Source organism: Phocoena sinus, chromosome 7, assembly GCF_008692025.1.
Source record: "Phocoena sinus isolate mPhoSin1 chromosome 7, mPhoSin1.pri, whole genome shotgun sequence".
Taxonomy (NCBI): Eukaryota; Metazoa; Chordata; class Mammalia; order Artiodactyla; family Phocoenidae; genus Phocoena; species Phocoena sinus.
The window spans coordinates 50,979,594-51,006,397 of NC_045769.1; the positions used below are offsets into that span (position 1 = coordinate 50,979,594).

General features: G+C 36.8%; 1 protein-coding gene across 1 annotated transcript; it reads right to left on the reverse strand.

Annotated features, from left to right (window-relative positions):
• Positions 1-594: 594 nt before the first annotated feature.
• DUSP19 (dual specificity phosphatase 19) lies at positions 595-22,728 on the reverse strand. The gene is made up of 4 exons (XM_032638657.1): positions 22,376-22,728; positions 17,157-17,203; positions 9,817-9,969; positions 595-4,266 (listed from the first exon to the last, which is right to left on the reverse strand). Exons 1-4 carry the CDS (start codon positions 22,599-22,601, stop codon positions 4,012-4,014), a joined length of 681 nt encoding a protein of 226 aa, XP_032494548.1. The 5' UTR covers positions 22,602-22,728; the 3' UTR covers positions 595-4,011.
• Between the last annotated feature and the right edge of the window lie 4,076 nt (positions 22,729-26,804).

Sequence of the window (26,804 nt, forward strand, 5' to 3'; positions counted from 1 at the left end):
TTATACCAGATTTTTTAAAGGGGAAAGGGAGAATGCTATAAATTATACACAGCAAGCTGTATGCCAATCCTGGGGAAAATATAGGGAACTTTTTGTTTGTGAGCACTTATAAAAGCTTGCATTTGCTTTTATAAGAGGTAAATATAAACAAATCTCTAGTGGTGAGACATTAGCTGTCTTCATTTACCCCCCAGAGTTCATGAAGTTGCATTAGCACTAATTACAACTATTATTAAGTAGATTCACAAATTTAGTAGAATAACTGAACTGTGGAAAGAGGGGAGTGGGAACTCCTCGCAAGCAAAGAAAGCAATTTCCTCTCCTGCTGGTATGATATACAAATGGGAAGAGTGGGTGAAAACATAAGAACAAAAGCAAATTGCACTATTTGTGTGCTTTTTTTTCAACTTTGAAGAATTCATCACTCTGTAGACAAGAAGCATTAACAAAATCAGGTCATTGTGTTTATACTTTACACTGAACACTGTTTATATTGATAGAATTAGACTCTCAAAAAATTACCGACAACATTAGTTGCCATTTCAGCTTTTATTACATAATCTGTATGGTTGTAACATAGCTTGACCTGCTATCAGAAACACTCCACAAGGACAATTATTAAAAAATGTGACTGTAAATTATAGGCTAGACAGTCTGGGTCAATCAGGAGAGATAAACCACACAATAACTTGGGCCAGAAAAGCTTGATATAAAAGTTTATTAACCATAATAGGATTTGGAGTAATGAGGGATTGGTAAGAAAGGGGGAAGTAAACAACACAGGAATAGCAGACAGAAAGAGCAGCCACCACCCCTGGGGATGAGTGTTCAAGGAAGAAGACTCCCAGGGTTGAAATCTGGATCTTGTTGCAGAGTGAAGCTATGGCTCACTGAATGGCAGAGATATGGAAAAACTTGCTGGAAATCCACCCTCTAGGATGCCAGGCAAAACAAAACTGTTGACAAAACTGACGCGCTGAGCCTGCGCGTCCGGAGCCTGTGCTCCGCAACGGGAGAGGTCACAACAGTGAGAGGCCCGTGTACCACAAAAAAAAATAAAAATAAATAATAATATATATATATATATATATATATATAAAATTTGGGGGAAAATTAGGGATATACAGTAAATAAAACAGGAAAGGTAGATATAAGTGTTAGGGATGGGAGCAATTTGAAATAAGGTGGTCAGGGAAGGCTTTACTAAGATAGTAAATCTCAGTTTAGTCTGAGAGTAATTCAGTATCTCTTGACTTAAACTACTAGAATATTCTATTGAATTTTCACTGCCAATTTATCCACAGTAATTCCAATTACAAGATCTGACTTTAGCTTTTCACTTCTTGAGATGGCTGGAGGATCAAATTTCCACAGACCTTAAACTAATTTATATTCCAAAATGTATAATTTTGTGTTTTGCCAACAGATTTGTTTAATCCAGGATTTAACAGCAAATAATTGTTGTCTTTTAAAACAAATAACCTCAAAGAATTAAAGATATTAATGGGAGAAATAGTAAATTTATTATTTTTATTAAAGTATATCAATACTTAGAAACAATAAGGGGCACGTTATAAATATGGATACAAAACGGTAAGTCAAAGTTTCACTTGAAGTAGAAAAGCTTAACTATAAGCTTTTTTAAAAGTATATCAAAGGAAACGAACCATAAATGCGTTAATCATAAAATGTCACTGTATGTATCGCAAGAATATAAAACTTTAAAATCTTCTGCTTTAAATTCTTAAATAACTACAGGGTGACTAAATATGTTCAGGATGATTTGGGCAGAAAAAGCAACTAGTTAAAGTCACCTGGCAAAATCAATTAATTCTCTGTGCTACATTTCTGATTTTTTTTAACGTATTGTGGTTTTGCTTATAAAGGTGTTAATTCATTGAGTTAATTCACTGGGTAAGGTTTTAAGACAATACTCTGATTTATACTTGTTACATTCCAGAATCTTTGGAGAAATTACCTTTGAAGGGGACTTTCTAAAATAGGAAAATCTATTTTAATATAGAGGCCAAAAATCCTTGAAATACTTTTTCCACTTCCTTGAAACAGATGAATATTTGAGATCTGTTTATAATATGTGGGACAGAGAATCATAATGATAAAGTTCCTTTTTATAAATAACTAGGTATGACACAGTGACATATCCATGAGAAGCCCAATAAACATGCTCCATGTATGACCCATCATTGCCTTACACAGTACCCCTAATTTAAAAGACAATTACCTTTACTGATTTATTTTACATACAGCAAACTATTATCAGTTAAGAGAAAACAAAATTGATGCTCAAAGCACTCCTGTAGATGATACAGAAGATACATGTTTGTACTGTAACCAGATCACTACAGGAAAAAACTATGCAAACTGCAGACAAAAATAATAAACTATCCATAAGGAATAAGTTCAATTTAAGGCTTCATATTCACAACATTCAATGGCTGAAAACTAAACAGCAATAACAAAGGAAAATGTATTTAAATAAATGCTTTCATGTGAATGGAAAAGGTTCACCCAGCAAACCCTCAGCAATATTGACCATAAATACAGTATTATACACCAGTCTCGTATTTAAGAGGATTCTGTCTGCCTTGTTAGGCTTCAAACAGCTCACAGAAGGTTGATTACATTTATGCTGCCTCTTAATAGAAGCAAAGTTCATAGCTTTGCATATGATGGCATCTTGTCAGGCTATAAGCAATCTTGAAACATAATTTGCATTTATCACCTCTAGTTTTTGCTCCTGGCAGCATAAGAAAGCCTGCTTTCTCAAATGCACAGATGTGCTCAGTGTGCACTTTCCAAATTATGTAAAGGAAAATGCTTGCTCTCTATAATGTGTAATTAAGAAGAGCTCAGGACTTTCTTAATAAAATCTAGAGGGCAATGATATTTTCTAAGTCTTGAAAGTCTACTTGAAAGCTATTAAATAAATTCTATCTTAATTATTATAATTAATTTTAAGTACATTTTGAATAATTAAAAGAATATCTTTAAGCAAATTCATAACGTACAGAGTTCAGCCTTGCTAATATGGAGACTTAATTAAAAAAAAAACTAATCAAAGCCTCTGGCCAGAAATAAAATTGTAAATGATTTTGGGCTTTTTAAAAATGTATGTAAAATTTCTTACAAAACCATAACTGTTCTTTCCTTAAAAATATGTTCCCTAGTAGAATACTGAACTAGAAAACAGATCATTAATCAAACCACATTTTAAAAATGATTTTTTAGTATAAAACACTTTCCCACAGATCCAAGGAGATCAGATAATTATGACGTCAGACGCAAAAACAGAATGCTAGGGACCCAGAATAAAAAGCATACAATGTAAGAGACTAATCACCTAATAAAAGAACCATAAGCTCACAATAAAGTAAGAGAGAATAGCTATACAAAAAACTTTAAAAATAAACACCGGGAATACAGTTAAATTAAAGAATCAAAATGAAAAGTGGGTACATTTTCATAAAAGGACATAAAAATCTTGTGAATATTGTAACTGCTACATAAATATTGTGTAAACCTTCAGATTTTGGTTACCTCTTTTGGGAGGCTTAAGGTATTGTTTTTTAATCTTAAATTCTTCACAAAGAAATTTACCTCCCTCTGAAATAGTAAGTCAAGTAGCACTTCAAGTTTTTCCTCCATGGAAACAGTTGCTGGAATAGAAAACCACCAAAAGTTTTAATCAACTAATTTAATCTTTCATGCTTTAATATAGATTTTAAATTTAAACCTTTTCTTTCTACAGAAATAAATTATTGGTAATACATTGTTATTTTCCCTTAGCAAATCAAAGAAGCATTTAATCACATAATACTAAAGAAAACATGATATAATTTAAAAAATTTATTTATACCCTAACTTAGGACAATCAATTGACCTCTATTTCCACTTGAAAAAAGCATGAGAGAAGGAAGTTTCTACTAGTTTACTCTCAAAAAGGGGAAAGGTGGCTCTAGAGACCAACTCAGAAATTACAGTTGTCCATCATCAGCTAGAATGTAACTCAGGAACTGTTGTTTCTTCTAATTCCTGTATTTTGTCACACTTATTGCTTTCTTTGCCCTCTTGATATGTACGAAGCTGCTCCACAAAACCAGCATTTGGACATATGGAAGGTCTTGCATTTTTCACCAAAGAAAAAGCACTGGTAAATGAGATTTCTTCAGAATTCATTAGGAAGCCTATTATAATTGCAGCAGCCCTGGAAACTCCTGCATTACAGTGAACAAGAACCACTCCATCCTATAATAAAACCAAACAAAAATCTTCATTATTCATTTAAGAGAGACTATAATATAATCTTATACTACTTAAAATTATAAAATAAAAATATTCACTTTATCGATTTATTTGATTCAATCTACTCAATCATCAAAATACAATTCATTGTAGGGAATGAATGGGAAAAATCCATCAATTAACCAACACCTTCTCTTCCCACCTCCCAGAATTGAAATGCTTTCATGATATATTTGGAATTCTGAAACTATCTTTTATTAAACTAAAGTAATCTAGTAAAGTACACATAAAAGCCTAGTAACTTAGTAGCCACAAGTCTATAAATAAGAGAAAAATCACAGGAAATATATGTGGAAATATAAATAAAACCATAATCATAAACTAAACAGAAAGCTCGAGACATTCTAGGTACACATAGTGCTCCCATGAAGAAACTAGTATCACTGGCTTAGAAATCTATGTGTAAAATTATCAGTAAAGAAAAAATTTTCTTCCCTTGGATATATTTTATTCTGGAGGGAAGTGACTTAAAAAATAGTTAAACTTATGAGGTAGTAAAATGATGACACAAATAGCTCACGACAATGTGAAATGGAAAAGGTAATTAGACACCAGCATGAGGTCAATAAATGAAAAACGTTTCAGGTAACTTGCAAATGATACTTCACAAGTGAAAAGGGACACAGTGCAAGGCCAATGCTGATGGGGGTAATATTGCATTAATAATGAATGTGATAGATCTGATGGATCAGCATTGATACAGGTTAGCTTATCTCAGGCCTTTAAAAAGTTAATGATCTAAATGAAATGTAGAGAACAGTGAGCACACCCAACAGAACCAGACATTTTAATTACTTCATTTCTTGATTCTTCTTTTCTTACAACACAAGAAAGATGGGAACAGGGAAAGGGGGAAAAAAACCTTACAACTGAAAATTCTCTGTCCAAAGTACACATTAACAATGCTATGTTTATGGCTTATTGGATTACTTTACTTTTACAAGGCAGTTTTCTTAGATGCATAAATCTATTGCAAAATTCCTTTCCTAGGTCTATTGTAACACATTTGCAAGTGTAACTCATTTCAAGAAACACAGATGATTCACAAGAAAATTAGTTAATATTTTAAATCCTCATATCAAAAAGACAATTTCAATTGTTTTTATATATTTTTTTTCTTTTTAAAAAAAATTTCTTATTGGAGTATAATTGCTTTACAATGTTGTGTTAGTTTCTACTGCACAGCAAAGTGAATCAGCTATATGTATACATATATCCCCTCTTTTTTGGATTTCCTTCCCATTTAGGTTACCACAGAGCACTGAGTAGAGTTCCCTGTGCTATACAGTAGGTTCTCATTAGTTATCTATTTTACACATAGTATCAATAGTGTATATATTTCAATACCAATCTCCCAATTCATCCCACCCCTGCTCCCCTCCTTGGTATCCATACATTTGTTCTCTAGATCTGTCTCTATTTCTGCTTTGCAAATAAGATTGTCTATTTATATTTATATATTTCAGAGTCATTTCCAGATATTAACTTTCTGTACAAGAAAAGCAAAATGCAAATATTCACTCTACATATACAGAATTTTTCTCACTTTGTACAATGGCTTTTTTATGAGACTTAAGACATTTTAAAATCATATTACAGTAACCAATGAAAACTATTAATGAACTTCTTTTAACTCAAAACAAATTAGATATTCCAAAGAAACTTGGAATCATAAGCTTAATAAAAGGTGCCCTCATGTCATTTTTAATGTTTCCTGGCTGTATACTAGTTATCTCTATGTTATGATCCATACATACGCTTTTGAAAATGAAACTAGCTTTATTTTCAATCTTATACACGGTGCAATTAGTTTTAGCTAATGTTTAAAAATGTTAGTATTTTCTTCCCTCTTACATTCTTTATATAAACAGCTACTTTTCTGTTAGTTTCTACAGCCTTTGAATTTACCTATTTACCTTTTATTATTCCTTGGGTATCATATTGCCCTTGAAAGTATTTCCAAACAAACTACTAGCTTCATATCCCCTTTCCAGAACTCAAAGTAGTGACAATTAAATCATTTATAAAGAAATTTTTTCTTTTGCACTTGCTGTTGTCCTCTGCTTGAAAGGCCTTTGCTCCTCTCTTGGTCCAGCTAACTTTGGCTTCTGTTCTAAGAAGGCTGTCTCTCTCTGCGTGAGAGGCGGGCAGGAGGAATATCCAAGCCATTTTTGTATGCCTAATACTTAGTACAATTTTGGGCACAGAGTAGGTATTCCATAAATGTTTGCTAAGCAAACAAATTAATTTTGTTCTGCATTTCTGAGAAAACATTCTCTTAAAAGAATCAAATCACCATTTTGCTATGGGCAGATAGATAGGAATTATGTTATAGTATTTCCATTTTACACAGCTTGCTTTGTTCTCGTGTTGTTATGAACAGCCTTTCAATTAGATTGCCAGCTCCTTAAGGGCAGCAATATACATCCCTTGTATCTTCTCAGAGTAAGTAATTCATATTTTTTGACAGATGAACTTAGTCAAGTTCAGGTCTTTTGATATATAGAAAAATATATTAAAATACTAACAGTGGTTATATCTATATGGTAGAAGTGGGTGACCTTAATTTTTACCTATCTATATTTTCCAATTTTTCTACAATGTTATAAATTACATGTTTTTAAAATCACATCTTATAAATAATAAAGTAAACATGGAATATCAAACACACATTTTCATACTAACAAACAAAACCTTTTGCACATAAAAAAAGGGGGTCAAGTAAATATTCCTAAAAGAACTCTTGAGGCTATGGAGGTTACTTTACTACTTCCCTCTCATGTGTATTTCTGTCCCTTTGGGCATAAACCTGACAAATAACGCATTAGGCAGAGATAGAAGAAGGACAGAGAAACCAAACAAACAGGGTTTTATAAGTACAGAGAGAAATGAGGAAAGACATGGGAAAATGGAAGACATTCCATCTGGCAGCTGTATGTAAAAAATGAAAACAACAAACTAGGACCTAGAAAGGTAGTTTTGAAATATGCAATTCACTGAGTAATCACATTTAATAATACGTGCATATACAATAGGAAAATCATGAAGAGATCTCTTCTAGAAAAAAATGAAGAAAATTCAAGACTTCTATTGCTAAAACTAAATATGTATTAATCTAAACAATAAAGAATTTTCAGGGTAAGGAAATATTGGCTGAGGCTAAGATTTCAGTAAAAATCATAAGGCTTGAGAAATTAGAACATATTACAGAATTCAAATACATCTTGTAGCAGAAACATTTTATGCATCTCTTCGGATTCCTTTGATGCCATCATCTCACCCTCAGCTTGCTCCACCTCAACTACAACCTCTGTGGCTGACTGCCTATTGTGCCTTTAAGCCTATTAAGTTTTGCTTGCCTAAGAACACCTGGCTCTTCCCCGATGGCAGTCTGCATAGGTACACTCTGAGTTCTGGATTCGCTTGCTTCTTCTGAACTTGGATGGCAAATCACACCACAGGGCATTGGGTTTGGCTTCAAGGTGGCCACTGAAGGGGTGGGGTGCTACAACCTGGAATTGTGAGGTTAGTTACCTCTCCATGGGTAAACTTTGACCAATGGGAAATAGAAGCTGACAGATGGCCAGGCAGATAAATTCTCTCTCTTCCCTCCCTCCCAAAATCTGTACTGAGGTGCAGTTTCTTTGGACTCCCTGCCTGGGGATGTCTTGGGTACCACCCTACCAAGTACCCAGCTATTTCGCTGTCAGCTCATTGTGAAGTTGTGTTCAGCAAGGTAAACACATCATCTTACACTGCTTCTCATCCTTACCTGAGTCACTTCCTTTTCTTCTCACTCTCACTGCCTAGGGATTGCACCTCTCAAATGAAGCATCAGCTCTTAATCCTTGGCTCAGGTCCTGTTTTTTGAGAAACCCAAACTAAGGACCATTTTTATTAACTATTACCCATTTCACTTTTTACTTGCAACATGTGCATATCTTCTAATATGAATATGGATGATGTCTACATTTTTCCTTTACCGTCTAACGTACATTCTACATCTCCTTAGGAAAGCAGCTAATACAGAAACATTGTCACTTTTATTTCTAACACTGTTAGCTGGCACACTGGAATGTGACAATCTAGAGTCTGTAAAATTTTTCACAAGAGAACAGACTGGCCAATACTAGGCTCTGAATTAGAAAATCTCCTCCTTTTCTTTCATCCAAATATCTGCTATTAAATAAGGTAGAAAAGTGTTACATTTTTCCAGTAATCTAGAGAAGGGTATCGAGAAGAGTGCTGGGCACCTAAGGCACTCAATAAATATTACTAAATGAAAGGAAGTAAGAGAGAGAGGGAAAGAGATAAGGTAGAAGGGAGATCATCAGAATTTAATTAAGTTGGATTCTATTAACTGTCATTAATTGTCGGGTGCTCCAGGACAGTTAACTTTTCTCTGTAAGTGCTTCTACATTCCCATGTATTTATCTAACATAAATTTTGTAAGAATTATATACTGACTAAAAATGATGTCATTTCAAGGTATAATTATTGGTAACAGCCAGCCTGGAAGCCCTGCCTTGGATCAGTACCAAGATTGAAGTACTGTATTTTTTGTTGGTCTTCTAAAGTCAGGGAACCAATGGACAGCTTCTGATCAGCATTTTTATACAATCTCAGGAATATTAATCTTCATAAATACACTAACAGGACTAGAGCAGCCTCTATCCCACAGTCCACCTGATTACCTTGCAAAGTGGTCAGAGGGCAGGTGGTTAGAAACTATCAAAGGAAACCTGCTTATTGGGTTGGCCAAAAAGTTCGTTCGGGTTTTTCCATAACACCTTACAAAAAACCGGAAAGAACTTTTGGGCCAACGCAATACCTATGTACACAGGAAAATTCAGTAAGCAGAAAATTTTAAATCCGAATATTTCTCAGGAAGGCATAGGAATATGAGAAATTAAAGTTAAAAGTAAATATTTCACTGAAAAAAGAGCAACTGGAAAACTAAATAGTTGTAGGAATTAATGAAATATTGTTGAAGGGGAAATTTCATAATTGTTCCCTACATATTCATTACAGAAAGAATAAATATTGGATAATGGACCCATATTTTTAAATATCTGCTTCTGAAGAACTGTGGATCAAAACAAAACTTACAGACTTCCCTGGTGGCGCAGTGGTTAAGAACCCGCCTGCCAATGCAGGGAACACGGGTTCGAGCCCTGGTCCGGGAAGATCCCACATGTGGCGGAGCAACTAAGCCCATGCACCACAACTACTGAGCCTGCACTATGGAGCCCGCGAGCCACAACTACTGAGCCCGTGAGCCACAACTACTAAGCCCGTGTGCCATAAATGCTGAAGCCCATGCACCTAGAGCCCGTGCTCCACAGCAAGAGAAGCCACTGCAATGAGAAGCCTGCGCACCACAATGAAGAGTAGCCCTCACTCGCCGCAAATAGAGAAAGCCTGTGCACAGCAACAAAGACCCAATGCAACTAAAAATGAATAATAAATTAATTAATTAAAAAAAAAACTTACCTTCATTTTTGCTTGTTCAATAAATTCAAAACATTCTGGAAAATAAGACAGGATATTGGTCTCAGGTAGATCCAAAATAGAAATACTCTTATATACAAAGTCACTGAGGAAAGCATTTTCAACTCCATATGCAACATTGAGAATATGAGTCACCTTAAAGAGAAAAAAAAGGATGATTTTTTAAAATTCTCGTGAATTAGGTTAATTAAACAGAGACTGAGATGTTGAGAGCTGTAACAAGAATAAACAATTTAAGCATGACTCAATAACACTTCCTTCAGGAAGCCTTTTCTGACTGCTTCATCCCTTACCAGAAGTGCTATTTCTATATACCTCCAAAGCACCCTTTACTTGCCTCATTATAGCCCTTACCACTGAGAGTCTGTTTATCTCCCTCACTGTACTAGAAACTCCATGAGAGCAGGGACCAGGTTTAGCTTACTCACTATTGTAAGTAAGCATTGTGAGTGAGCAGTGACCTTAGCACAGAAAGTACTTAAAATATTTATTGAATAAATCAATTAATGTCCATATAAAAACTTACATAAGGGAAGTGCATCAGTAGCACACAACTTCCCTTTCAATAATTATTTCCCTATTTTCCTCTTGTATTCTTTGTAAGTACAGTGGTTCTCAAGTGTGGCTGCACATAGAACCATCAGTAAGTGTTTTAAAAATATCAATGCCACAGGGTCTCAAACCCAGAAATTCTGATGAATTAGTCTGGTTGAAAGGTGGGGATGGTCATGAAAAGATTTTTCTTTTAAATGGCACACATATAGCAACCTCCTCATCCATCTATACATTCAGGCTCCTTTCCTGGAGTCCACCAAGCAAATGGAAGGAGCCATGTGGAAAGTCTATTAAAAGAATCCAAAGGCTAAACAGACCAGAAATATGAGTCCCTGTTTCTTATCAGGACATGCTTCTCACTGAACTTACTGTCTCTCTTAGTTTGGATCTTAGGGTTTGCCTGACCTTGCTATTTTCTTGTGTCTCATCATATTTTAGAGTACTTGTCCAGCCTGCCTCTCTTGCCCCCACTACCCTCCCAGCTATGACTCTGGCTGTGTCCCACTCCTTCCCTAAGCACAGCTAATTGGTTTCGGGTGGACGCCTGACTTAAGCTAGACTGAGCAGATTATCTCAAGGAATTTAAAAAATAGGTGTGTGAGACAGCTAGAATGATCCACAAACTCGGGAGATTTAAGAACAGCCGTTTTCTATTAAGTGCTCAGGGAAGCTGAAAGATCTCTGCTCCCAAATGAGAACAACAACACAGATGTACAGATAGGAGCCATGTGCCAGTGGGAGAGAGAGGCTGTCCTGGATGGCCTTCTATTCTCTGGCATGGCCACTCTCTTCCCTCAGGTTCCAGAGAGCCCCCTAAATCATCATACACATTCTCCTTCCTCGCTCAGGTTTCTGTGGTCCACAATTGAAAGAGTATTAAGACACTCAGGGAACTAGGCCTCATGAAAAGAAGGCCACAGGCTATTTACTAACTTAACTGCCTTGTGGAAAGAAGAAAACAGAAAAAAACCCCAAATCTTCTCAAGAGACACTCTTACATAGAGAGGAGATGGAAGAACCTAGAAAGAAGGGAAGAACTGTTTTAGAAGATACAGTCTGAAATGTCCTTCTGCTTTCCCCAGTGAAGTCCCACCTGACTGTGCCAAGCTACTCTCTCACTCCAAGTGGACTTCTGGCCAGGACTACATGATTCTGCCCTGAATTAATAGATGTGCCAATGTTTTATAATATTGATGTGTTTGCCTTACCTTTAGAACTATATTCTGCATTCCCAAAAGACCAAAAATGAGGTCTGACCACTTACAGAATATATCTGTATCTATATAGCTTCCCTATACATCACAGGATTACAAAGACGACCCAATGAGAATCTTGGGGAAACTTGTTGAAAGGTAAAAGTGCTTTACAAATATTGTGGATCATTAAACTACCCAATGTCTAGGTAGTTTAGCTGCTTGGAAATGCAACTTACATATATATTGATTGAACGATCATGCTTGAAAAGAACTCTACTGAGTCTCAGGTCATGGTGGTGATGGTGATGGGGACCTAGCCTAAAACCCTTCAAGTAATCAAGCATATTTCCAAAATGCAGTTACAGAGGTCCTAACAATGGCTGACCTTGTGATGCCCTTTATAATAGGGATAATAAGAATAGCCCCTTTATTGTGTACGTAGTATGTGCTAGGCATACAGGTTAACTCACTTAATCCTCACATTTAGGCATTATCAAAAAATTATCTTTTGAACTAGTTCAAAAAGCACAACATTATAAAAAAAAAGAAACATTAAGAAGTCTTGCTCTCACCCTCTTTCCACTCCATCATCTCCCATCCATATGGTAACCATCTTTGTTGGTTTCTTGTATATTCTTTTAGAGTATCTTTATGCAAATATTTTATGTACTCCCTTTCTTACACAAAGGCAACACCTTGGGTTTTTCCCCCTATTTAAAAATGTCCTGGACCTGCCAATGCAGGGGATATGGGTTCAAGCCTTGGTCCAGGAATATCCCACATGCCTCAGAGCAATAAGGCCGTGCACCACAACTACTGAGCCTGCACTCTAGAGCCTGAGAGCCACAACTACTGAGCCCACACGTCACAACTACTGAAGCCTGTGCACCTAGAGCCCGTGCTCCGCAACAAGAGAAGCCACTGCAATGAGAAGCCCGCGCACCGCAACGAAGAGTAGCCCCCACTCGCCACAACTAGAGAAAAGCCCACATGCAACAATGAAGGTTCAACACAGCCATACGTAAATTAATTAATTTTTTTAAATGTCCTGGAGATCTTTTCATATCAGTATCTAGAGACCATTTTTTGTGTGTTCTTTTAAAAAGCTATATAGGGAGACGCAAGAGGGAAGAGATACAGGAACATATGTATATGTATAACTGATTCACTTTGTTATAAAGCAGAAATTAACACACCATTGTAAAGCAATTATACTTCAATAAAGATGTAAAAAAAAAAAGCCATATAGTATTCCATCATGTGGGTGGACTATTGGTCATTTAACCAATTCCCTACTTATGGAAATAGGGGTTGTTTTCAATAAATTTGCTATTATAAACAGTGCTGCAGTAAACAACTTGGAATATTTTATGTTACACTTGGTTTTCTATCCTCCATGCTTTATTGGGCATACACCAGGCATTCAATGAGTACCTTACTAATAAAACAACTCTTGTTACCATATCTAAACATTATAATGAAATTCCTATAGAAATTTCTGAAATGATCTGCCACAAGAGAATTTCTATTAGTTATTGCACTCTACTTAAACCCCGAGAAATCCCTTTGAAATGTGTCATGCATTTAAATCAATAATTTTGTTTTAAAGCATCCTTAAGATTTTGTAGAAACCCTCTATTCAGCTGCTCAGCTTACTTTTGCTTCTTCCAGGCATATAACAGGATCTTTTATACAGAGACAGAATGATCTTTTAAACAGCAGCTGGGTTCACATCACCAGGATGAAAGTGAATTTGAACTAGTGTATCATAACGGGGCTAGATAATAAAACACTTGCCAATGAAAAGATTTATCAGTTTTTCTAATTTCCATTTTTACCCTGAGAAATATTAATTTATTCATGTAAGCAAGACTCTAAAACATGTTCTACTTATGTTGAAATATTGATCTAAGAGGGTTCCTATCAGGATATACAGTCATTCTCATATCCTTATGCAATTTCAGGCCATTGTCTCTTATTGTCAGGCAGTTATTATTATAATAAAACAAGGGGAGTCCAATTTAAACACAAATAAGTACATTGACTAGTAAACATATCAAATTAGTTAATGAATTCGTTAGTATTTCCTTGAAGAAATTAATTGCAAGTGTTTATCACATAAAATTTTCAGCCTCAATTTAATCAAATTTTTTTCTCAGAGCTGTGGGATGAAAGATGAGTAGGACAGGGTCTCTAATCCTCTAGAAGTCTGCTGAATAATAGAGGGGAAAACATGTTCACTGACAGTAATAATAAAAAGTAGAGGTGGTAAGAGCTACAGGAGAAGAACAAAGTGTTATGAGACCAGAAGGGAGGAACACACACTGAACTTGTTCCTTCCAAGAGCCTCCACGTTTGCTGTTCTGTCAGCCTTAAGGGCTCTTTCCCTGATTTAAGCACAGCTGACTCTGTCATAAGGTCTCAGTTGAAATATAATACCCTCAGAGGCCTATTCCCCTGCCACTCCTCTCACTGCCTTGTTTCAATTCTTTCAGAGAATGTATTCTCATCTGAAAATATATTTTAAAATCAAGGACCTTACTGCTTGTTCATTTCTATGTCTCCTGCAACTAGAAAAGGGCCTAGCACCCCACTTACATCGTGGGTGAGAGGCAGGGTTGCATTCTTTTGGCTACTCCCTGCCTCTTTCAAGTCACTTCTTTTCCACCCTCCAGTAAAAATCCTTGCTCTTTTGAGATTCATACAAGCTGATTATTCCATCTTATACCCTGCATTCCTTGGGCACCTGACCCTCAGTTTTCTGGGTCCTACCCCATGTCCTACCATTATCCTGGGTGACATCAATTTCCACTTGGGTTTAACAGGTCCCTGACGACCTCATCGCCAATGACCTTCATCACCACTCTCCTTCACCACCTCTGCAAGACCAATCAATGCCCAGGACTGATCCAGCTCTGATCCCATTAACTCAGGTATCCCACTCTTATTTTTCCATCTTCCACTCAGTTATTCCCTCTACACCTCACAAAAACCATCAACTCCTTGATCTTTCTATTTGATCTATCAGCCCCCTCTTGCCTTCACTTCCTTTGTTATTCAGCTTATAGTCCATGGTCTACCTCCCCTGCACCTGACTGGTAAAAGTCCCCTCTATACCCAGACTGCTAAGCACTGCTGGAAAAAATTCACACAATACTGCAGTTCATGCCACCATTAGTTCATGAGAGCCAACCTCTCTTGAACCTTAATGATGCTTAGCAACTATATTTCCCTAGTAGGCTCTCTCCCTCATTCCCCATACCAGCTCTTTCAAACATTCCCTACTCTCCTAATAACTTTCAACCCTACCATCTCTTCCCGACTCCCAGTAGATCACCTCACTTACCATTTTACAGTAAAAAGACAAGTCATCACATAGGAACCCTTTCCATCAAATCTTACCATCAAATTTAACAACTTCGCCTACACCTGCATTCAGCCTTTCCTTCTACCTTCTTAATACAGAGCATGATGTGCTCCCACATCCTTTATGAGGCTCATTCTGGCACCTGTGTTTGGGGTCACACTGCCTCCTACTTTCTTGGCCCTCTAGCCACAATTCTTGCTTTCCTGTGTTTTCAATTCCTTTCTCTACCATCAGCTTTACACACGCTCAAAACTCTCCCATCTCCCTCTTTTGATCTCATCATCTATGGGTCTTCCTGCTCTCTTCTGCCCTTTTTTGGTGTGATCATTTCCTCCACCTCTCAATCTTTTGAAATCTGGCTTGGGCCTCCAATTCAAATGAAACTGTTCCCACTAAAGTCAGTAACAACTTTTTGTTCTAAAGTCCAACTGTTGTAATTCATTCCCAACAATACTTAAACTTTGGGCAGCATCTGACACCGCTGACTCTATCCTCCACAGAACTCTGCTTTGGCTTCCATGACACCACAATTTTTTTACTTTCCTACAAACTCTTACAGTACCTCCTTTCCCACTGCAGATTCTTCTTCCTTTGACTATTCCCTATAGGTTGGTATTACTCAGGGTTCTGGTGTAGGCCTTCTTCTCTGCTCACCTTGCCCCAGGTGATTTCATCTACTCCAACAATTTAAATCACTACTTATAAGCTGAAGATTCCTGAATCTCTATTTTTACCTCTCTCCTGAACTTCAGACCCCATATACCCACACTGTCTATTGAATAACATTACTGAGATTATCCACGGCATCTGAAATTTAAATTATTCAAAATTGAGCTTGTTATTTTTCCTGTAAAACCTGCTCCTCCCTACTTTGTTCCCTATCTCATGGGATGACACCAACCCTACTTAGTAACCCAAGAAAGCTGAATATCACCTCTGACTCCTCCTTCTTTCTCAACTTCACCCCCCGCTTCTACTCTGTCCTGCAAGTAGTCAATCATTAACTTTTGAGAATTCTACCCTCTTAAAAACCCCTCAAATCCATCCACTTCTCTCTACCCCCACTGAATCCTAATCTAAGCTACCATCATCTTTTTTCAGATTGCTACAAACAGCCTCAAAACTAGTCTTCCCATCTCTAGCTTGAGCAATCCTCCAACCTATTTTCCACACTGCCTCTAACCATCCATCTTTCTAAAATGCAAATTTGATCCTGTTACTTCCCTCCATAAAGCCTTTCAAAGGCTTTCCACTGTCTTTTGTATCAATTCCAAACAGTTTACTCTGGCTTACATGGATTTTTGCGATCTGACTCACGCTTACTTCTCTGGCCTTGTCTCTTGGTACCCTTCTTTCTCACACTCTCTATTCTAGGGTTACTAAACTTCTTTTCTGTTCCTGAAAGCATCAGCCTTTCTCTTGTCTCTGGGCCTTCACAGAGCCATTTCTTCTATCTGAACACTTTTCTGTCTGCTCCCTCCTCACCCCCTTCAGAGCAAAACTTCAATATTATTTCCTCCAGGAAGACTTCCCTGACCTTACTATCTCCAACCCAACCCAAACAAACATGGGTTAAGGGCATCATCTCCTATGCTCTCCCATAGCACCTGCACATCCCCATCAACACATACAATACACTGTACTGTAGCTGCTTATTTGTCTTTCTTCCCTCTCTGCCCCTCAAATCATAAACTTCATGTGAACAAGAACCTTTTGCATTCCTCAAACCACAGCAATTCCATGACCCTGAAATCGTCCTTAACAAAATAGTTGATGGATAATTTTTTTTTCAGTAAATATTGAAATAAGTAATAAATCACATCAGTTGTGTGGGGGAAGGTGGGAAGAGATAGCATTGGGGAAGAAGTGGTATGTGAGTTGGGACTCAAGGCATGGGTAAATCTTGGACAAGAAGAGAAGAGGGGAAGGTCTATTCCACACAGAGGAACTACATAAGCAGAAACAGGAAGAAGTGCCTCCAAAGTCAGGTTCATGAGGAAATGTAAAGGGAGACTGAGAGAAAATAAAACTGGAAAGATGGATTACAAATTCACATATTTGAATTAAGTGCAATAATTTTTGTAACTTTATTAAAATGATAGCCAAATCTCACCAATCCAACTCTGAAATGGACCTATGCAGTTTTTCCTAAATAAATGTAACAATTAAAATACTTCCTATACACAGGAAGCATTTCCTTTTACCTTGTGCTTTTTCAGTGTATCCAGATCATGAGCAGCATCTTGTGACCCTATAAGAAATAAATAACATCACCTTGAATATAAAAATAATCATCCTGACTTTTAATCTAATTTTTGCAACAACTCTGTTAGCTATTCATTTATTTTAAGAAATGCAACTTGGGAGGACCTCAGTCCAACTTTCTGAAAGATAATTCAGGAATATTCATCAAAAAATATTCATTATATATATACTCTTAGACTCTGAAATCTGACTTGTAGGAATTCTTCCTAAAAGTCCTGGATATTGCAAAGATTAGCTATCAGGATGTTCTTCACAGTGTTGTCTGTAATACAAAATAAACTCTATAAAAACAAAACAAACAAAAAAACCAACCAAACCCAATGATGGGGTTGGGTTCTATTAAAGATAGTACAATTATGTAGTGAAAATATATACAGCCCTTTGAAATGAGAAATGTAGAAGAATATTTATGGCATGGAAATATATTCTCAATATATTATGTGATAAAAGCAGGTTACAAAACATCAACCATTTTTGTAAAAACAAAAACTATGTATATGCTTAAAAATGGACAGGAAGTATACAGAATAAAATGTTAACAGTAGGATTATAGGTGATTTTTTCTTTATGCTCATGTGTACTTTTTACAATAAGTATCTATTTCTTTTGTAACTTAAAAAAGGATATTTTAAAAAAGACACCCACAAAATGATTTAGTGCCAGCTGGTCTGGGAACACCCAGTAGCTTAGAGCAAACACTGCTGGTCTATTGAATTCCACCCACGTTCTGTGTACCACTAGGGCTGTATCCTTTTCCAGTTTCTTCCTGTCAAAGTTGGCTTTCTAGAGCTCTCACACTTGGAAAATGACTCTAGGTAATACGCAAGGTTATTATACATGAGAACAACTAGTTAAAATAAAGTGAGTGACACAACTGAAAAGATAGGGCATTTATTATATTACGATTTCAAGTATTTTACTTTCCTGAATTAAGTTCCACTTCTATAAAAAACACTTTTCTCACCTTATCCACCTGGGAAATCTGCCAGCTTCTATTATGTGACTTTAGGTAGGTGGAGGGCCAGCAAGTATGCTGGTTGGCCAATATTCTCTTGGTAATACGAAGCTCACAGGCTCCTTACTGAGTCTACATTCAACTTTACTTAAAAGTTAGCCTATCAAAATATTAACATTTGTTAAAGCTGGATGGTGGATATGTAATTGTCTGTTATAGTGTAGTCTGTAATTTTTTACACATTTGAAATACTTCATAATTTAAAAATAATTTCTCAGTTTTCTGTAGGAAGTCCTATTCATCTCCAGGGGGAGAAATGGGTTCAAATAAGTTAACTGAAATTTGGTGGTTTAATATGCATGTTATCTTTTTTGTGTTTTGTTTTTTTTGGTTTGTTTATTTTTTTGTGGTACGCGGGCCTCTCACTGCTGTGGCCTCTCCCGTTGCGGAGCACAGGCTCCGGACACACAGGCTCAGTGGCCATGGCCCACGGGCCCAGCCGCTCCGCAGCATGTGGGATCCTCCCGGACGGGGTCACGAACCCGCGTCCCCTGCATCAGCAGGCGGACTCTCAACCACTGCGCCACCAGGGAAGCCCGCATGTTATCTTTTAAATAATAATTCTACACGGCCTATTTCTTAAAATAGAAAAAAAAAAAAAAAAGAAACATGCATGAATGAAATTCTTTCTTTTCTATCCAAAACTATCATTATTATATTTATCAAACCTGTATACTTTCATTATTTCCATTAAATACACACACACACCAAACAGAACAGGTCAGTTATATTCCAGAGTTGGCTGCCATATTTTGAAAATGACTTCCAGAATATGAATATATTGGTACAAATTTAGTGTTCTTGAGACCAAAAATCAACTTGTATCACTGCCTTTTCAAACAATAGGAAAATTACATGAGTTTTAATCGTGTGGGGGAATAATTTTAGTCAGCACAAATGGACTTCAGGTAATTGGCTTGTATGTTTCATCTAATACTTGGTAGTATTCAGTTCACATTAATTCTCTCTAAATTCTAGACATAAACTCAGCTTTTCTCCAATTTTAAATGATTGCTTTGTGTTGCAGTCTTGCGTTAAAATTTTGTTGGAAAAACACTTATCACTAAAAGAAATAAACACTATAAATCATTATAACAATGTGTTATTTAAACCTTTGTTTTGAAAAAGTAGAATGTTATCCTTTTATAAACTATCTTAATCGAAATTTTAAAACAAATATCAATTTTAATAATTTTATGATTTTAACAGTGGCAACATGAATCTATAATTGTGTTAAACTTAATAGAACTGAATAGCAAGTCAATTTTAACAGTATGGCAATTTTTTAAATAACAGAAAAAGAAGTTGATAAATAGGACTACAACTAAAGAAAGAAGTCTAATAATAATAATAATAATTTACAGTTATATTTTACAATGACACAAACCACTAATATTCAAGACCTTGGCCAAGAATTATTAAGGAAATATTACAGATGAAGTAACTGATTTAGAAAGTATATTACGTGCTACTGGAGTTGGGTCTTCTAACAAGTTCAATGTGTTGCAATCATAATATATGTATCATAAAAAATAGGCTACGTAAGATCTCCAGAATCCTGTTTCTATTTTTAAGAGATCTTTTTTTATGAAAATACTAAATACTGCATAAATTCTGGTGCAGCATGTCTTGATTTACAAATCTCTATTTTCATCATCAAAAAATTAAACAAAAAAATTATTACTGAAATAAACCAAAAAGATATTATTACATTACTGAAAAGGGAAATAAATAATATTCCAAAGAGAAATGTTTTGAGAAAATTTGTAGGAGTAAACATTCATAAATGGATAGAAATAGGAGCATAAATTCCTATAAGGATAAAATAATAAGGTAAAATAATATTTGTGAAAGAATTTTACAAAATTAAGAGCTATACAAATTTAATGTATTATTTGCCTCCTAAAAATACTGGGCTTCCAGGATATCAGAAATCCTCTACAACCTTATAAAGGATCCCAAGATTTTCACCTAGAATTGAAGCAAAGATCTCAAAATGTTACCAGTTGGGATTTCTTAACAGGATGGACATAACAAGAAATAACTGTACCCTTTTAACTACCCAAGAGAAATGGAATTTTTCACTTTTACAAATCAAGTTGGATATAAGAAAAGTCCTAGTGATTTTTGTTGTAAAAATATAATTTGCAAAACCTAGGACAAAAATATTCACTGACTAAGATCTTTTATCAACTTGTTAGGTAGTTCAAGGGCCTATGTAAGATTTTTGAAATGCAGAAGCTTGGGTGAATTTATGAGCTAACTAAAAAAGACATTGTATTTTGACAGCTTTCTATTTTCTTTATTTCCCACCCAAAACAAAATTTAATTTCATGTAGTGCTAGGTGGGAGCTGTGTTGCTTTGAATAGATGAAAGAAGCTCTTTGAAGCAACCTAGAAACAACCCCTGCATCATTCACGTGGAAGAACTTTAGATGTAACCATCCATAGGTCCCTCAGAATAAGTCGCTTGTAACTGGGCAGAAGAAGGTCTATCTACCTCTCAGAAGAAAGGAGGTTGTACCTGATGAAATTATCCCATTTCCTGGTCCAAAGAGGCGACCATATAAGGACTAGTCTCAGAAGTCCCTCCCAGCACTCGCTCAAGATCCTGGAAGGGTTCCAATGCCAATCTGAGAACACTACCTTGATCAGCTCACTTTGCATAAGTCTAGATAAAAAAATAAGTGAAGTTCATGAAAACTCTGAAAGGGTGAATGATATTTTTTAATTCTACCATAATTATTTTAAACCATTATCACTACAATGGAAGCCAAATAACCAAAACATGTGCCTTGCTATATTTCCTCTCCTAGAAATGTTGTGCAAATCCTGGGTGCACCTTCCAGACTAAATGACCCACTTCATTTTTTCACAGGGCTGCAGAAATTAATTGGATATATTTATTTGGTGAAAAGACAGGTCATGTAACAATTCATATAATACATAATACAATAACAACTCATATGTATATTGCAATTGATATGTTTCAAAAACCTTTTCCAACTTCAGGACAACCCTATAAGATAAGCACATACTGTTACTTCAGCTTTACAGATGGCTTTTCTGGAGGACCAAAGAGAATAAATGACTTTCACTAGCTCATCTAGCTTTACGTAGAGCATGGCTAAAAGCCTGGACTCCCTGAGTCAGTCTATGTAACAATGGAGAGCCGGAGTGTATCAGACTTGAGCTTGTGCAAGTTACTTAACCAATCTTAAATCCAGTTCCCATCTGTAAAATGGAGCTGATGATCCCTGCTTCACAGAGTTTTTAAAAGGAGTGAGATGCTATGTGCACTCCACATAATACCTGGCCATTTCTGACACCCAATTCAGTTCTCTTGTTACTCCGGAGAGGCTTGGCTGTATAAATACTAACAAATCACTGATTTTTCCAAGTCTTAATTTCTCTATTCACAAATCAAAAATAATTCAAACCTACTTAAAACACTGTTGACTATTTTTTAAGAATACCATATCATATTCTTGCCAAGCTAACAAGCTTGTACTTTTATAACTGTGCTACATTTGTTATTTGTGGATTATGCTTTGTATAGGGAATCTGTATTTTCCATAATACAAGAAATCATAAACCATCAGATTCATAGCTATAAAGTATCAGTCCACCTTCTCCTTAACACTACAAAAACAGACACCATGAACACATGTGGCCACAGGAGGCATGCACTCCATATGGTTTGCAACCCCAGAGCAGGCAAAAAAGCATTTGCCTTTTGAAATATTTTCTATAACTTCAACCCCTGTCACTTGTAGTTTTGCCTAATAAAAGCATTATTTTTACTTTGATAATCTTTAAGGCTATATCCTTTTATTATCCAAGAAAATACAACATCAATGTGTTATCCTCCAGAGAAGTTAGAAAAACAGGAAGAAAGCTTTTAGAAATTCAAATACCAGGTGCTATGTGTTACTAGAATCTATGCCTCTTATGTATATAGTAGAGCAGAAACATCCCTGACTAGCTAGTGTAGCTAGCTAGTAAGTTCCATATCCAAAAAAGGAAACATTTCAATTTTCCAGCAGTTTAGCTGATAGTACAGACTATTATTATTAGGGAGGAAAACGTTAATTAATATAGTTAAATGAACTCAATAACTTAGTGGCAAATCAATATACTCACCCAGGAGCAACCATGGCTTAATAACACCAACTTGCAGGTCCAGGCTAAGGTCCTGCACATAACCACAACCTTCCCCACTGCTCGGCTCTACTTCTTCCACAACATGAATTCTGGCATCTTTCCATGTTTCTATAATTTTCTTTCCAGTTAGCGTTGTCACCCTGGTGCATTGCTTCCTGAGATTATTCCGGGAGAATGCCTTAATTTCCTGGTTAAGGGAGTGCATTACATGAGCAGTGACTAAGAACAAACACAAGCAAATCCAGCCAGCACAGTGAACGACCGAACTGCTAGTCTCTTAATGTTCAATTAACAAATGCAGCCTCAGTAGTTCACTGTCCTGCAGGTAACTGTATCAGCCACACGCTGGGAGTCTCGAGAGTCCAGCTCCGTTTTTCCCAGCGCTGCAATGTAAGGGGAAATCTGATTGGCCACTGAGAAACGGGCGCCGATTGGATGCTGTTTCTCCTTCCGGTTGGTCGAAAATTAATTACCCTTCAAAGAGTTTTCTTACTGTTGCTATTTAAAGCTAGCTTTATTATTCACACCCAATGATAAAATATAAGACTTAATGGGAGAGAAGGCTGACATTTCCTCTCTCCTTAAAAGCAGTGGTTTTCTGGATATGCTCGATCGGTGTTTCTTGTGGTGACCTGGGTATCCCTCCTGCTCTAGTACAGCTGCGGAGTCACAGTGCAAACCTTCCTACTGTGCAGAACCGTGCCTGTCCGCCTGCTTTTAGGCTAATCCGGGGGGCTACAGCAGACGTTGAAAGTTATTCCTCGCTTCCTATGTGTTTCACACTCTTTCTTTCTGATGTTACTGCCAAGAGGAACATTTACTAGATTAAAAACATAAACAAAAAACTGTTGTGCAGACTTGTAAGGTAACAATTTAAATGAAACCTGCGAAAGTAATTTTCTAATTATGTTCCTATATTGCAGGTTAATAAGAGCTTAGTACATTTTTTCCCCTGACTTCTCGCCTACATTTTCATTATCAGTAAAACTGCAGAAGTCTTCATGCAATAAATATACACTCTGTTTATGAGAGGCATTGGCCGCAAGTCTTTTCATACATAATTTCAGAAATTGCGGATGCAAACATCCAAGTTTACAAAATTGATCAATTATAGAACGATTTTGATTAGAAAAGGATGATATGTTTTACCAAAGAAGTCACAAGATTCCTTTAAATAGAAAATTTTCTTACCCCACTTAAAATGCAATTTTATATGGGCTTAGACACAATGTATAAACACATGTATAAAGTGAAGCTGCACTTAGAGAACACTTATTCACAACAATTTATTAAAATTTTTGTTGTATTTGAAACTGACTTAAAATAAACCAAATTTCTCCATATTGAAAAGAGTGATAAATCAGCCCAGACTAGCTACAGGGCATTCTAAAATGAAGAACTGAAGAACTTTTTTGCATCATTTAAATATCACGTGTTCATCAAAAACAACTCTAACTCTCATATATCATTCCGTGTATTTATCACAAAATGATAAATTCTGATCATAAAATGATCAAAAAATTTACCAGCTATTGAGCACATACTACATGCTAGGTCCTGTGCTTATAAGCAGTTTTTGATTCTTAGTGTTATATGTCAGGTGCTTAATGATGTTTTACACACATTATCCCATTTGCTCTCATCACAAATTTATTATGTATATAGTATTAAATCATCTACAGCTCAGTTCTACAGCTGAGGGAACTCAAATGCAGAGAGTGCAAATAACATATCCTACATTTCACAGATCATAAGTTTAGACCCACAGGTAAAATTTAGGTTTGTTTCCATCCAATGCCTTAGCTCTTGTTTACTATGGAATTCTCCCTGCCCCCAAAATAGTTGTAGTTAACAAATATTTATTGAGCATCTACCATGTGCCAGGCACTGTTACAGTCCCTGGTGATACAACAATGAATAAAAACAAAGTCCCTTCTTTTCTGGAACTTATATCCAAATGGAGGGAGGACATGGACAGTCAATAAATAAATCAAATATAGCTATGTTAGGTCATGAAATAAGAGCTAAAAAGAAAAACTAAGTGAAATAAGGTAACAGAGTGAAAGGGCAGTGTGCTATTCACTATAGGTTGGTGAGAGAAGGCTCCTCTGATAAAGTGAAATTTGAAAAGAGACTTGAATGAAGTGCAGGAGCCAGCTCTGTAGATACCTGGGACAAGAGCTTTGCAAGTGGAAGGAACCACAAGTGCTAAGACAGCAGTATACTGGTGAGAGGTAAGAGTTGGGGAAGTTTAAGAAACTGCCAGGTGGCAAATGTGGCTTCAGAGGGTGATTGAAGGGAAGAGTGGTGGGAGAGGAGGAGGTCAAAGAGAAATGGTAAAGACTTTGGATTTTATTCTGAGTGAGATGGGAAGCCACCAGAGAGAACAGAGGAGTGGTGGATCCTGTGTTGTGCTACCCATTTCCCCGTTCAATGAATACCTGCTGTCTGGGAGTGCTGCTGGCTGACTGGTCATGATCCCTTCAGGGACTGCCTCAGCTACAGAGGGCTGCCTTGCCTGAGGTAGTACCCTTCATGGAACAGACCATAACCAAGACTGATTGATGAGGGAATATAAAGGCCTGGCTACCTTAGCCCAACTTGAGACAACTTTAAAGGGCCCTTCCAGCTTCAAAGGCCAACATATGGTTGGCCAAGACTGTCATTGGACCTGCATAACCTCTTGACTTCTGTCCACTCCTAACCCTTCCATTCCCTTCTACAAATGTTGATCCCCAAAGCACTCCTTAAAAAAGTCTTGCATGCTAAACACTACCTCAGTCACTTCCAGAGATACCCAGTCTGTGATAAGTGACATGGTACTATGCTTATGCTGCAAAAGGATCTTCCTGGCTGCTGTGAGGAGAGGGGGCAAAATGGAAGCAGGGAGATTTGTTAGGAGGCTATTACATTGGCCCAGATGGAAGACAACAGTTACTTGGGCTAGAATGGCTGTAGAGGGGGAGGGAAGACATAGTCAGGTGCTAGATATATATGAGAGCCAAGCCAAGAGGATTTATTCGTAGACAGATGTGGGAAAAATTAGGATAATTCCAAAGTTTTTTGGCCTGAGCAACTGAAAAGTAGATTTTCCATTTACCAAGAAAGGGATGGTGTGGAGATGAAAAGTTCAGTTTGGGACATGTTAAGTTTAATATGCCTATTAGTCTACCAAGTGGAAATGTCAAGTGGGAAGCTATACTTATGAATCTGGGCTTCATAGAAGAGATCTCTGCTGGAGAAGTAAGTTCTGGAGTAATCAGCTTAAAGATGCCAATTAAAGCCATGACGCTGAATGAGACGATCTAGTAGTGAATGTTGATAGAGAAGCCTGATATGTGCCCTCATTTAGGGGTCAGGAAGGTGAGAAGGATCCAGAAAAGGAGACAAAGAAGGAGAGATCTGGGAAGTAGGAGGAAAAGAAAGAGAGGTTTGAGGGTATAAATAAAGTGTTTCAAGAAGGACAGTGTGATCAGCTGTGTCATATGCTGCTGATAGTGATGGGTGAGATGGAGACTGAGCTCTTACACTAGATTAAAGGCCCCCTCAGCAAGACCAGATGCTATGTCCCAGCACTAAACAAACATTATCTGATTCAATCTTCATGACAACCCAGTGAGGGAAGTAATGTCTACCACATTTTTACAGAACAGGACATTTAATGTGCAAGTTAGTCTCGTTTTTGGACACAGAGGTGGTATTTGTTTGTTAGGTTCTAGTAGCAAAGATGGTTGAACACAGTTCCATCTTACCCAAAAAGCCATGTTCTTTGCGCCACATCATTCTGTAATGGATGAGTAGAATTGTTGATTACAGATTAATAGCTGCAGTCCCTGCTTATAATACTGTAATACTAACATGCCTGCAATAGCATTGTATACTAACATGCTGATTCTTAGACTCTATCCCACTTAGCTGTTCATTTTACAAAAGAGGAGCCAAGGTCCAGAGAAGTAAACTGATTTGCCCAATGTCACATCACTCATTGTCCCTGGTCTCTTAACTTAGTATCTAATGCTTGTTCTACTGCATTATATGGTTATCTAAAAAGTCCTTTAAGGGAAAAATTCCTTTTCATTAAGCTAGCCTGAGTGCAGAAGAGTTGGAGTTCTGGCAGGAGAAAAAGAAGAAATAAACTGTTAGGAGACCCAGGCCAGAGGAAGAAGGTAGGAACCCACCCATGGGAGAGGCATTGCTTATCCTGGGACAGGTTTGGTAAAGGATTGTCCTGGAAGAGGGAGCACATCCTTACAAGGACTAAGGGGTCTGGGGAAAGGGGAACATGTGAATTGAATATATCCTGGAATTTGTTCCCATGCCCACCATATAATTTCTCTCTCCTAACAGATTTAAAGTGTCTATGCCAAATGCTATGCATTTTCCTAGTATTATCTCTAAGCAACACAAG